Source organism: Schistocerca nitens, chromosome 6 (genome assembly GCF_023898315.1).
Source record: "Schistocerca nitens isolate TAMUIC-IGC-003100 chromosome 6, iqSchNite1.1, whole genome shotgun sequence".
Classification (NCBI taxonomy): Eukaryota; Metazoa; Arthropoda; class Insecta; order Orthoptera; family Acrididae; genus Schistocerca; species Schistocerca nitens.
Window position 1 is genome coordinate 366,286,507 of NC_064619.1, and position 14,549 is coordinate 366,301,055.

A 14,549-nucleotide genomic window follows, 5' to 3' on the forward strand; every position below is an offset into this window, starting at 1 on the left:
AGTTTCTTCAAAGAGTTTTAACATTTTTTAGTAGTTTCCCACATTGTGCCATTAATTTCTTCCAATAATATGAAGTTTATATTTTCTGTTGCAAGTATTTGACTTTGTAAGCTTGTGTGCACCCAATTCCTACTACTTTTCTCATGCTCAGAAACTGCCTTACCCTTCTGCACACATGTTACCTGTCTATCGGCCCATCATATATTTGTATATGGTATGGTTTTTACCAGTTTCTGCTGTTCTCTTCTCCTCCCCCCAACCCCCACCCCACCCCCCCCTCCCCATGGGATGATTTTTTAATCTGTTTACTTAGATTCCTTTTTAGGTTCTGGATATTGGCCCCTCTTCTACATTAGTCTATCGTGGGGTGTGAAATTATAAAAATTATACTCCAGTATTATCTTGTAACTGTAAGTACTGATCATTGCCACATTTTATATTACTCTTGGCCACTTTAGGCAATGATTTGAAGTTCTTTTTATCCAAGGTTGTCACTTTCTGGTATTATGTCACAGTTTCTTTCTGTTCAGGACTTCACCTGATGATGTAACTAACAATGCAAAACTGTCATATTTTATAAAGTAATCAATCATACAGTGGCAGTAGTGTTTTTTACTCAACATAAAGCTTTTTAGCTGTGGATATCACTGAATAAGCTTTTGTGTTATTAAATTTAATCAACACCATGCATATTCCAATCAAGAGTAGGAGAATTTTATCCTAGTAAAAACCCACAGATCGTGGGGAAGCCTAACTCATCTGTTTACACATTCTCCAAAAGATGCAGTGTAGAAAAAGCTATGTAGGACCTGGAAGGATCTAGAGAAATGTATATTGAATCTTTGAGCTGGTGAATGACATGTGGTAATGTAGCAGAATTTTTGTATAAGGTATAAGGTCTTGAGCCCACCCCCATGTTTGTCATACTGTTTTGTCACATGCAATCAGCATGGTATTGGGGTGACCAAGGAGAAGTGATCAATGTTCATGGATATCACAGGAATGGTCATTTGAAGCAAAAAAGTCTAGTAAACATGGGCTCTAAAACGGATACCACAATAGCTATGAGCACTTGCTCTTCTTCACTATTGTGAGTTATCTCTTCTACTGAAGAATATTGAACATTTCTTCTTGGACCCTGTGTACACTCTCCAAAAGGGTAACTGAATGTCATATGTATTGTCTGATACTGACAGTCAATATTGTAATATTTAAAGCAACATCCTAATACAAAGTGTGGTTTTGAAAAAACTGAAGTCAGTATTTCATAAACAAATGAAGTCAATATCACAATGTAATTAAAATACAAGAATGTTTCATGGTGGTATCAAACACAATGGCCTAGATTCAGTTGTCACTGGAAATACAGGGTGCTACTGGTATTAAGGTAACAATGTAAACAGGAATCAGAATAAATAATGATCATTAAGGTACAGATTAAATAGTTTATCCAAAACATTAAAAATACTTAGAAACATACATAATCCACCCAATACAATCAAATGAAAGAAAAAAAAAATCATAAAGTGTATGAAGCCAATTATAAGTATATTGCTGATGTTTGTATGCTTGCTTTTGCTTTGTAACATATAACAATTTTCATTTAAGAATTCATATTATTAAAAAAAAACCTCTTTTTCAAACATTTAAATAAATAAAACATCCATTCCATACCTGTGCAACCATAATCATAGACATTTTTAGTATGTGTATTTATGATATTTTCAAGTCTCTTTGCTTGTACAGTGTCTGGCATGGCTTTACGTAGAGAATACAAGAACACTCCTAAGTAAGCTGTGAGTGAATATTGGTACATAGGGTTGACTCCTGCCATGTCAGAAAGTACAAAGAAAAGAATGGCCCCTCTTCGTGCCACGGGCCTATAGCCATCACGCAGACGATCTATATCTATTCCTGTAGTGGCTGCCAAAGCGAGTTTAGCTGTAACCTGTAAACAAGCATGTAAATTTTTGAGATGCTCCAATAGGAAGTAAAAGAACAAGAAATATTTATATAAAATTCTACATTCCTTTATTCATACAGCCATAAAAAGAGCTTAATGATTTTCAGATGTAAATATGGTAAATGATTAGAGATACAAACAAAGACAATAACCTACTTTCAGTAACAAGACTTGCCAAAAAACAAATTCTGTATTTCATAACAGAATCCTCAGAAAAACTGGCAGACAATCTTATAAAATATAATACAATGTACAGATCACCCTACCTAAAAACATATGAACTTATATTCACTCATTTCATAATGAAAAATTCTTGATGGAAAGTAGACAATGGAATGTTGTTGTTGTGGTCTTCAGTCCTGAGACTGGTTTGATGCAGCTCTCCATGCTACTCTATCCTGTGCAAGCTTCTTCATCTCCCAGTACCTACTGCAACCTACATCCTTCTGAATCTGCTTAGTGTACTGATCTCTTGGTCTCCCTCTACGATTTTTACCCTCCATGCTGCCCTCCAATGCTAAATTTGTGATCCCTTGATGCCTCAAAACATGTCCTACCAACCGATCCCTTCTTCTAGTCAAGTTGTGCCACAAACTTCTCTTCTCCCCAATCCTATTCAATACCTCCTCATTAGTTACGTGATCTACCCACCTTATCTTCAGCATTCTTCTGTAGCACCACATTTCGAAAGCTTCTATTCTCTTCTTGTCCAAACTGGTTATCGTCCATGTTTCACTTCCATACATGGCTACACTCCATACAAATACTTTCAGAAACGACTTCCTGACACTTAAATCTATACTCGATGTTAACAAATTTCTCTTCTTCAGAAACGATTTCCTTGCCATTGCCAGTCTACATTTTATATCCTCTCTACTTCGACCACCATCAGTTATTTTACTCCCTAAATAGCAAAACTCCTTTACTACTTTAAGTGTCTCATTTCCTAATCTAATCCCCTCAGCATCACCCGATTTAATTTGACTACATTCCATTATCCTCATTTTGCTTTTGTTGATGTTCATCTTATATCCTCCTTTCAAGACACTGTCCATTCCATTCAACTGCTCTTCCAAGTCCTTTGCTGTCCCTGACAGAATTACAATGTCATCGGCGAACCTCAAAGTTTTTACTTCTTCTCCATGAATTTTAATACCTACTCCGAATTTTTCTTTTGTTTCCTTTACTGCTTGCTCAATATACAGATTGAATAACATCGGGGAGAGGCTACAACCCTGTCTCACTCCTTTCCCAACCACTGCTTCTCTTTCATGCCCCTCGACTCTTATAACTGCCATCTGGTTTCTGTACAAATTGTAAATAGCCTTTCGCTCCCTGTATTTTACCCCTGCCACCTTCAGAATTTGAAAGAGAGTACTCCAGTTAACGTTGTCAAAAGTTTTCTCTATGTCTACAAATGCTAGAAACGTAGGTTTGCCTTTTCTTAATCTTTCGTCTAAGACAAGTCGTAAGGTTAGTATTGCCTCACGTGTTCCAACATTTCTACGGAATCCAAACTGATCTTCCCCGAGGTCCGCTTCTACCAGTTTTTCCATTCGTCTGTAAAGAATTCGCATTAGTATTTTGCAGCTGTGACTTATTACACTGATAGTTCGGTAATTTTCACATCTGTCAACACCTGCTTTCTTTGGGATTGGAATTATCATATTCTTCTTGAAGTCTGTGGGTCTTTCGCCTGTCTCATACATCTTGCTCACCAGATGGTAGAGTTTTGTCATGACTGGCTCTCCCAAGGCCATCAGTAGTTCTAATGGAATGTTGTCTACTCCTGGGGCCTTGTTTCGACTCAGGTCTCTCAGTGCTCTGTCAAACTCTTCACGCAGTATCTTATCTCCCATTTCATCTTCATCTACATCCTCTTCCATTTCCATAATATTGTCCTCAAGTACATCGCCCTTGTATAAACCCTCTATATACTCCTTCCACCTTTCTGCCTTCCCTTCTTTGCTTAGAACTGGGTTGCCATCTGAGCTCTTGATATTCATACAAGTGGTTCTCTTCTCTCCAAAGGTCTCTTTAATTTTCCTGTAGGCAGTATCTATCTTACCCCTAGTGAGACAAGCCTCTACAGCCTTACATTTGTCCTCTAGCCATCCCTGCTTAGCCATTTTGCACTTCCTGTCGATCTCATTTTTGAGACGTTTGTATTCCTTTCTGCCTGCTTCATTTACTGCATTTTTATATTTTCTCCTTTCATCAATTAAATTCAATATTTCTTCTGTTACCCAAGGATTTCTATTAGCCCTCATCTTTTTACCTACTTGATCCTCTGCTGCCTTCACTACTTCATCCCTCAGAGCTACCCATTCTTCTTCTACTGTATTTCTTTCCCCCATTCCTGTCAATTGTTCCCTTATGCTCTCCCTGAAACTCTCTACAACCTCTGGTTGACAATGGAATAACTAAAGGTAAAACTTCACTCGGCAGTTAAGGAGCTGAGTCATCCATAGGCTCATAAAAAGGCTGAAGACATGGCTAAGCTGTTGGATGACATCCTTTTTCAGAGATAACTTGTACAAAACATATGTACAACTGCACATATGCATTGTCCTGGCCAACTATGATCTACCAGCATTGCAGCTCAATGAGGGAGGGTTTGTTTTGAGTGAAGCAGGCGAGGAAAAAATGAAATGGGAAGATGGGGGGAAGGTGAGTGACTGTAGGGAGGAAGAGAAAGTAAATACAAGGGATGGCAATGTGGCACTGGTGACCTTAGTCTGGTGTAGGCATGTGGCACTAAATGATGTGGAGGAGTCAAATAAGAGACTGGGGAGAGGAGGGGGAGGGGACTGGTTGTGATCACAGTATGAGAGAAGTTGTGCGTATAAGGGCAAGAGAGAGGTGGATGTAAGAGATGGGATAGGCACGATTGAGACCAGGAGGAGTGCAGGATCAAAGGATACGTTGTAAGGATGATTTTCATATGTTTAGTTCAAAGATGTTGGTATTTTCAAGGGGAGGGAGGTGTGGAAAGGAGAGGGGGGGGGAGAAGGATTCAGATGGTATGGGTTGCAAAGCAGCCACTGAAGTCAATAACATTGTGTTCAGTGGTGTGTTACATCAATGGGGCTGTCAGTTGTTCAGCACTGTTCTTGGCCACAGTTTTGTAGTGGGCTTTCATTTTGTTGGACAGCATGTAGGCGTAAAAGGTGGTGCAAAAGTTACAACAGCATCGGTATATGATTCAGAGGTGGCTCTGCCTATGATAGGATAGCATAGGCCTGTAATTGGATTGCAGCATGTTTTGCTGGATGGGCGCCTGTGACACATCTTGCATATGGGTCATTCACAAGGGCTGGAAGTAGGTGTGATGTAAGGGTGGAACAGGATTTTTAATAGATTGACTGGGCAGAGAAATGTGTCTTTGGTAGGGGTGGGATGGATTGTGGGTCAGAAATTCCTCAATTCTGTGCACAATGACAAGTAGCCTAAACCCTTGCAAAGGCTACATTTATGTTCTACAGTTCCAGGTGATTTTTAGTGATGAGCAGGATTGCTTCTTCGCAACTGGTTCATGAAAGTGGTCAGAGGACTAGAGTCATGAATGGTTATCTACATCAACATCTACATGGATACTCTGCAAATCACATGTAAGTGCATGGCAGAGGGTTCATTGAACCACCTTCACAATTCTCTATTATTCCAATCTTGTACAGTGCGTGGAGAGAATGAGCACATATATCTTTCTGCACGAGCTCTGAATTCCCTTATTTTATTGTGGTGGTCATTTCTCCCTGTGTGGGTTGGTGTCAACAAAATATTTTCACATTTGGAAGTTGGTGATTGGAATTTTGTGAGAAGATTCCGTCGGAACGAAAAACGCCTTTCTTTTCATGATGTCCAGGCCAAATCTTGTATCATTTCGTTGACACTCTCTCCCATATTTCGAGATAATACAAAATGTGCTGCCCTTCATTGAACTTTTTTGATGTACTCCATGAGTCTTATCTGTTAAGGATCCCACACTGCGAAGCAGTATTCTAAAAGAGGACGGACAAGTGTAGTGTAAGCAGTTTCCTTAGTAGATCTGTTACATTTTCTAAGTGTCCTGCAAATAAAACACAGTCTTTGGTTAGCCTTCCCTTCAACATTTTCCGTGTGTTCCTTATAATTTATGTTCTTCGTAATTGTAATTCCTAGGTAAACAATCAGTTTAATAAGTCACAGCTGCAAAATACTAACACAAATTCTTTACAGACGAATGGAAAAACTGGTAGAAGCTGATCTTGGGGAAGATCAGTTTGGATTCCTTAGAAATATTGGAACATGTGAGGCAACACTGCCCCTACGTCTTATCTTAGAAGCTAGATTAAGGAAAGGCAAACCTACATTTCTAGCATTTGTAGACTTAGAGATTTGATAATGTAGACTGGAATACACTCTTTCAAATTCTGCAGGTGGCAGGGGTAAAATACAGGGAGAGAAAGGCTATTTACAATTTGTACAGAAACCAGATGGCAGTTATAAGAGTTGAGGGACATGAAAGGGAAGCAGTGGTTGAGAATGGAGTGAGACAGGGTTGTAGCCTCTCCTCAATTTTATTCAATCTGTATATAGAGCAAGCAGTGAAGGAAACAACAGAAAAATTCGGAGTAGGTATTAAAACCCATGGAGAAGAAATAAAAACTTTGAGGTTTGCCGATGACATTGTAATTCTGTCAGAGACAGCAAAGGACTTGGAAGAGCAGTTGAACGGAATGGACAGTGTCTTGAAAGGAGGATATAAGATGAACATCAACAAAAGCAAAACGAGGATAATGGAATGTAGTCGAATTAAGTCGGGTGATGCTGAGGGAATTAGATTAGGAAATGAGACACTTCAAGTAGTAAAGGAGTTTTGCTATTTGGGGAGCAAATAACTGATGATGGTCAAAGTAGAGAGGATATGAAATGTAGACTGGCAATGGCAAGGAAAGCGAATAAAGAGCTAGTTGTGTTACACAAGAACGATGTTTTTTAAACCCATGTTGACTGTGTGTCAACAGACCAGTTTCTTTGAGGTAATTCATGGTGTGCAAGCACAATATATGCTAAAAAATCCTGTTGCATATCGACATTAATGATATGGGCATGTAATTTAGTGGATTACTCCTAATACCTTTATTGGATACTGGTGTGACCTGTGCAACTTTCCAGTCTTTGGGTACGGATCTTCCGTAGAGCGAACATTGTATGTGATTGTTAAGCATGGAACTAATGCATCAGCATACTCTGAAAGCAACCTAATTGGTATACAGTCTGGACCAGAAGACTTCCTTTTATTAAGTGATTTTAGTTGCTTCACTACTCCGAGGATATTTACTTCTACATTAATCATGTTGGCTGCTGTTCTTGATTCAAATTCTGGAATATTTACTTTGTCTTCTTTTGTGAAGGCATTTTGGAAGGCTGTGTTTAGTAACTCTGCTTTGGTGGCACTCTCTTCATAATATCTCCATTGCTATCATACAGAGAAGGCATTGATTGTTTCTTGCCGCTAAAATACTTCGCATACGACCAGAATCTCTTTGGATTTTCTGCCAGGTTTTGAGGCAAAGATTCATTGTGGAAACTGTTATAAGCATCTCACATTGAAGTCTGTGCTAAATTTCAAGATTCTGTGAAAGATCAATAATCTTGAGGACTTTGCATCTGTTTAAATTTGGCATGTTTGTTTCGTTGTTTCTGCAACAGTGTTCTAACCCGTTTTGTGTACCAAGGAGGATCAGCTACATCGTTTGTTAATTTATTTGGTATAAATCTTTCAATTGCTGCCAATACTATTTCTCTGAATTCAAGTCACATCTGGTCTACACTTATTTCATTAATTTGGAAGGCGTGGAGATTGTCTCTCAGAAAGGTGTCAAGTGAATTTTTATCTGATTTTTTGAATAGGTATATTTTTCGTTTATTTTTGGAGGATTTGGGGTTACAATATTCGACCTGGCTACAACAACCCTGTGTTCACTTAATCCTGTATCTGTTTTGATGCTCATTATTAACTCAGGATTATATGTTGCTAAGAGGTTAAGTGTGTTTTCACAACTGTTTACTATTCGTGTGGGCTCATGAATTAACTCCTCGAAATAATTTTCAGAGAATATGTTTAGCACAATTTTGGATGATGTTTTATATGTACTTCTGGAATTAAACCTGTATTTTCACCAACATATCAAGGGTAAACTAAAGTCACCACCAACTATAATTGTATTAGACGGGTATCTGTTTGAAATAAAACTCAAGTTTTCTTTGAACCTTTAAGCAACTGTATCATCTGAACTGGGAGGTCAGTAAAAGGATCCAATTATTATTTTATTCTATGATCTCTGCCCATACTAACTCTCAGGAACTATCCAGTTCAATTCCGTGACAAGCTAAACTACTTCTAACAGCAACAAACATGCCACCACCAACCGTGTTTAGACTATCCTTTTGAAACACCATTGAGTTCTACATAAAAATTTTAGCTGAGCTTATCTCTGGCTTTAGCCAGCTTTCAGTGCCTATAACGATTTGAGCATCAGTGCTTTCTACTAGCACTTGGAGCTCTGGCTCTTTCCCAACACAGCTACGACCATTTACAACTGTAAATTTAACTCAAACTTTACATTGGTTATGGTGTGGTGTTATGGTATGCCCGTCTGTGAAGGCCTCAATGAGATCTTCATCATTTTGGGCAAAGGACTGCTTGTTGCTACTGATGCACCCATCCACAGGTAGCCAGACTGTGTGGGAGAAACCTTTTAGTGTGGAAGGGATGGCAGATATCAGATTGAGGTACTATTGATGTTTCTGGGCTTGATGTCAAATGAGGTTCCTAAGGACCCAAAGGAGAGGATAAGGTCAATGTCAAGGAAAGGCCACATGTTGGACTTGGTCATTTTGGGAGGACCAGGTGAAGCTGATTGGATGGAAGCTGTTAAGGATGTGGAGGAATGAAAATAGAGTGTCTTGATCCCAGGTTCAGATTGTGAAGATATCAACAATGAGTTTAAGGTTTTGAGACATAATGAAACCATTCTTCCAGGTGGTTGCTGATGGATGTGTTACAGATTTGTTTGTATATCTTCCCCCGAAAAGAGGAGTAGTTATGGGTACAGATGTAGTTTGTCAGATGTATAAGGAATGGGGCTGTAGATTGGAGTTGGCTTCAGTAAGTCATTGGTAGAGTTAGTGTTTGACAGGAAGAAGACCATGGGCAGGCATGTACAGTGTTGGTGTATAGAGAACTGGGGTTAACAGTAACCAGTGGGAGTCCAAGGGGCAGCTGAGTGGAAATGCTGTTGGCAATCATAAAAAAGTGGACAATTAGTTGCAGTTTGATTTCAACAAATGTCAAGGTTCTTTCCTGCATCCAGCTAAAATGGAGCATCCAGAACGCCTAGGTTTATGGATTTTGGGAAGCATGCAGATGTTCTGTGTGAGAAGATAGTAATGGTGAGGAGAGAGGTGGATTTGTTGATAAGGTTCTGCAATGGACCTAATATTTTAAGCAATATTTGGCAAATTATATTGTATTTCTGGTATAGACTTGTAGGTAGAAGAGTCAGACAACTGTTGGATACTTCTGTCAGGTAACCAAGATTATCTTGCTAAACACCATCTTCTACACAGATGCAAACTGTTCTTGCAGCACATTTTTCAGTCCAACAATCCTCCTGGCCTTAATATCCACTAGTCTCTCACACACCAAACTCCAACTATGTCCTGATGCCCTCCACTTCACCTATTCACACTACCCATTTCTCTGCAGTCTCTCTCTTTCTCTGTTTTATCTCCTTCTATCAGTCCACTCCTCCTAGTCATTATGCACCTCACACAACATTCCCTTACATTTGTAGAGCAAGCTCACTAGTGCTACATTCCTATCATGTGAGCTCCCACCTCTCCCTTCTCATCAACCCCTCCTCTGACTAATCACTTTCTTTCTCCCCTTGCCACGCCATTGGATACAACTCCTCACCCCAGTCAAGCTGCTGTGCTGACAATCATCCACATGCTGACCAACATTTTCATTCTCTGGTGGTTTTTGTTTTTGGGCATTAGGTCATGGTCCAATTTTCTGTATGATTTTCAGTCTTGTTTGTGTATGTATTGACAACTTAGCACCTCAACTTTATTCCTTCCATTACTTTTACTTGTCTGGATTTTAAGAATTATTTCATATCATTTTTATTTAGTAACTGCAATCATTTAATAAAAGGAAACAGCACTTGTCCTGAAAAAAAATTAAGGTTGCTAACCAAAGCACATGTTAAAAGAGTTACATCCTATGACACATGTATCCCAGCAAAGAAGGTGGCACCACGATCTAATATTTCCAATGCTTCTAGTTAATGTTAACAAATAACATACACACTTTAAAAAATCCACATTTTGTGTCTCTTTCTTTGAATAATATTTTAATGACCGCCTTAAGCTGTCTACTTCAGATGCTGAAAGTAATACTGTTGTACATTCTCTATACTTGGATTATAGTATGATAGTACAGCAAAAAAGTCTGTACTCTTGATTTGCAGCACAGATGGTTGTTTTGCCATTTAGATTATTATTTATATGTAAGTGATGACCCTGTAGCACAAGGGTCTCAGAAGCTTTAAAATGTATCTCTTGAAGACAAACAGAAGCAGGCCTATCCTGTAGTCATTCCACATGATTTGTGAGGCTACTAAATTTCCCCAAGTCCATTACTGTTGGTGAGATTTCACTTTTCTCTCTTCTTGTGCCTTGGAGAGGAGCCAAGGCTGTTGAGAGACTCTGTGGCTACCTTAAACAGACCACTTACATTACCGAGTCTTCACATCAGATATGACTCTAACACTTCAATCTCTGTTCTAACACTTCAATCTCTGCTCTACTGCCCTTTGATTTGTTCTTCATTGTGACTTTTTTGTTTCTAGTAAAAATGAGGGATCAAATGTTGAAGTAAGATCTTTGCTTACTGGAGTTACTGGCATACCATTGTAAGCCTCTGAAGTCACTGTAGCTAATTTCCTGACTGGTGTATGCTCGCTGAAGGAACACTGAGCTTGGCAATCTGAACCCAATTTTTTCTAGATGAGCTCAGTATTTAACACGACTCATAAGTCACGTGTAGTTTATGGAATTCAGCAGATAGTGGATGTTATCTCCATTATTATCTTACAATCACTTATACACATCCAAAGAGCTTGTAAAGGGACCTTTGGAAAACCTTGCAATGTTTAATCTGCACCTAAGTCTGCTGTATCTTTCTACCTGCTTAAGTACAGATTAAGTTCACAACAGAATTCAATTTAAAAAAGGTAAGTTAGTAATGTGACAACAATATTGCAGAGTATGGTTTCAGTTGTGCAACTGGATTAACGATTTCTCATCAGAAATGTCACAGTTCTTAATAACCAGTGGAAACAGAAGTGATATCTGGCATTCCCCGAGGAAGTGTTATAGGCTCTCTGCTGTACATGATCTATATAAATTATTTAGAAAACAATTCGAAAAACCATCATAGATTGTTTGCAGAATGATGGTGATATTTACTGTATAGTAAAGTTGTCAGATCAAAATTAATTGGAAAATGATTTAGACAAAATACCTGTATGATACAAAAGTGGCAATTGACCCTAAATAATGAAAAGTCAGGTCACCCACATGAGTAGTAAAATGAATTCATCAAATTTTGATAACATGGTAAATCACTTAAATCTAAAGGCCATCAATCCAACTAAATACCTATGGATAACAGTTACAAACAGCTTAAACTGTAACCATTGATTTGTGGGAAAGGCAAACCAAAGATTGTGTTTTATTCACAGAACACTTAGAAGGTGCAACAAATCCACTAAAGACACTGCCTATGCTATGCTTATCCACCCTTTTCTGGAGTACTGGTGCATGGTGTAGGGTCCTTATCAGACATGATTAATGGAAGACATTCAAAAATAGTTCATAGAAGAGCAGCTTGTTTTGTATTAACACAAAATAAGAGAAAGACTGTCATGGATATGATAAGCAGGTTGGAGTGACAATTATTAAAAAAGGGTGTATTTCATTGCAGCAAGAACTTTTTGCAAAAATTTAATATCCAGCTCTCTCCTCTGAATATGAATATATTTTGTTAATAACTACCTAAATAGGGAGAAATGATCATCATTATAAAATAACAGAAATCAGAGCTTGCATGGGAAGATGTAAGTGTTTGTTTTCCCCACGTGGTGTTGGAGAGTGGAACTATAGAGAAATGGTGTGAAAATAGTTCAACAAACTGTCTACCAGGCACTTATATGTAGTAGTCATAGAGATGTAGACGAAGAGAAAAAAAAAAGGTTCTTTAGTCTTCATACAACATACAGAAATACTGAAAAATAAAATTTAATGATCTAAGTATTTGGATAAAATTTCTTAAATATTCTGAAAATTATATTAAAAATACAGAATCCTTAAATAATTTCCGTTTGATAATTATTTCTTGTTTGTGTTCTGTACAGCTAGGAAACTGTTGTTTTCATCAAACTGATACTCAACGGAACAATGGAAAGTCCAGTTTAGATACTCAGTTGATACATATGTCTGATTGGTGAGCCAGGATGCGTGTTCAGATTGCAGAGATTAGATTAGATTAGATTAGCACTTGCTCCATAGATCATGAATACGACACTTCGTAATGATGTGGAACGTGTCAGGTTAATAAAAAGTGTCTATACAAGATATTACATTAGACAAAATATTACATGACACTCAATATTTTTAATTTTTTTGTGAGGGTTGGGCAATTACCCACTTACTATATCCAAAAATTCATCTAATGAGTAGAAGGAGTTGCCATTAAGAAATTCTTTTAATTTCCTTTTAAATGCTTTATGGCTATCTGTCAGACTTTTGATGCTATTAGGTAAGTGACCAAAGACTTTTGTGGCAGCATAATTTACCCCCTTCTGAGCCAAAGTTAGATTTAACCTTGAGTAGTGAAGATCATCCTTTCTCCTAGTGTTGTAGCCATGTACACTGCTATTACTTTTGAATTCGTTTGGATTGTTAATAACAAATTTCATAAGTGAATATATATATTGTGAGGCTACAGTGAAGATTTCTAGCTCTTTAACGCTCTTTCACTCAATGATGAGTTACCCCAGAATACGATGCCATATGAAAGCAGAGAATGGTAAGCTAATTTACTCAGATGCATATCGCCAAAATTTGCAAAGACCCTAATAGCATAAGTAGCTGAACTCAAACATTTCAGCAGATCCTCAGTGTGCTTTTTCCAGTTCAACCCCTCATCAATGCATACACCTAGAAATTTTGAATATTCTACCTTAGCTACCGATTTCTGATTGAAGTCTATATTTATTAATGGGATCATTCCATTTACTGTGTGGAACTGTATATACTGTGTTTTGTCAAAGTTTAATGAGAGCCCATTTGCAGAGAACCACTTACTGATTTTCTCAAAAACATCGTTTACAATTTCACCAGTTAATTCTTGTCTGTCGGGTGTGATAGCTATACTTGTATCATCAGCAAAAAGTACCAGCTTTGCATCTTCATGCATATAGAATGGAAAGTCATTAATATATATTAAGAACAGCAGAGGGCCCAAGACTGAACATTGCGGCACCCCATTCTGGATTGTTCCCCAGTTTGAGAAATCACCAGTTTTTTGCATATTATGTGAACTGTTTATTTCAATTTTCTGCACTTTTCCAGTTAGGTATGATTTAAACCATTTGAGCACTGTCCCATTCATACCACAGTACTTGAGCTTATCTAGAAGTATTCCATGATTTACACAATCAAAAGCCTTTGATAGATCACAAAAAATCCCAACAGGTGACTTCTAGTTACTCAGAGCATTTAATATTTCATTAGTGAAAGTATATATAGCATCTTCCGTTGAAAAACCCTTCTGGAAACCAAACTGACATTTTGTTAAAACTTTATTTTTACAAAGGTGTGAAGATACTGTACAATACATTACTTTTTCAAGAATTTTGGATAAGGCAGTCAGAAGAGAGATTTGGCGGTAGTTGTTGACATCAGAGGTATCCCCTTTTTTATGCAGTGGTTTAACAATGGCATACTTCAATCTATCTGGGAAAATACCCTGCTTCAGAGAGCTATTACATATGTGGCTAAGAATCCAAACTACTACACCCCTCTCCCTCCTCCTCCCCAGAGGTACACCCTTGAAAGAAATGTCTGATTCAAAAGAGCAAACCTTTTACAGGAATAATGCAAGCTTAGTTACCAGTTACAATAGTCTGTAGGTGAGATAATCACAAAAGGATTCAATTTTACTCTGGTTGAAACTATTAGCATCCATTAATTACATACCAATCAAACACCATTACATAAGGCATACCAGAATATATAGAGACCAACCTCAGCAGCCTTGGTTTTGGTGTCCTCCAGGGTTTGTACCAATTCTGTGTTGTCCAACATGTTGCCAGTAGAAGTTGTCAGCTCCCTGAGGAGAGAATCCTCAAGTGTCTTCAGTAGATTTTTATTTTCGCTAGTTTCTTGTATGAGGATTTCTCGTTGCTCTTCCAAATCAGCTCGCTCACAACGTACCACAACACTCAATAACTGGTCTTCCAAACCCTATAAA

At 38.0% G+C, this 14,549-nt stretch overlaps 1 protein-coding gene across 1 annotated transcript in view; it reads right to left on the bottom strand.

Annotated features, from left to right (window-relative positions):
- Positions 1-14,549, bottom strand: part of LOC126263364 (dynein axonemal heavy chain 10) — a 1,742,213-nt gene that overhangs the window by 213,065 nt on the left and 1,514,599 nt on the right. The window contains exons 65-66 of the mRNA XM_049960456.1: positions 14,324-14,542; positions 1,675-1,948 (exon numbers count right to left, since the gene is read on the bottom strand). Coding sequence (XP_049816413.1) covers positions 1,675-1,948; positions 14,324-14,542 — 493 coding nt within the window. The remainder of the gene's footprint in view (positions 1-1,674; positions 1,949-14,323; positions 14,543-14,549) is intronic.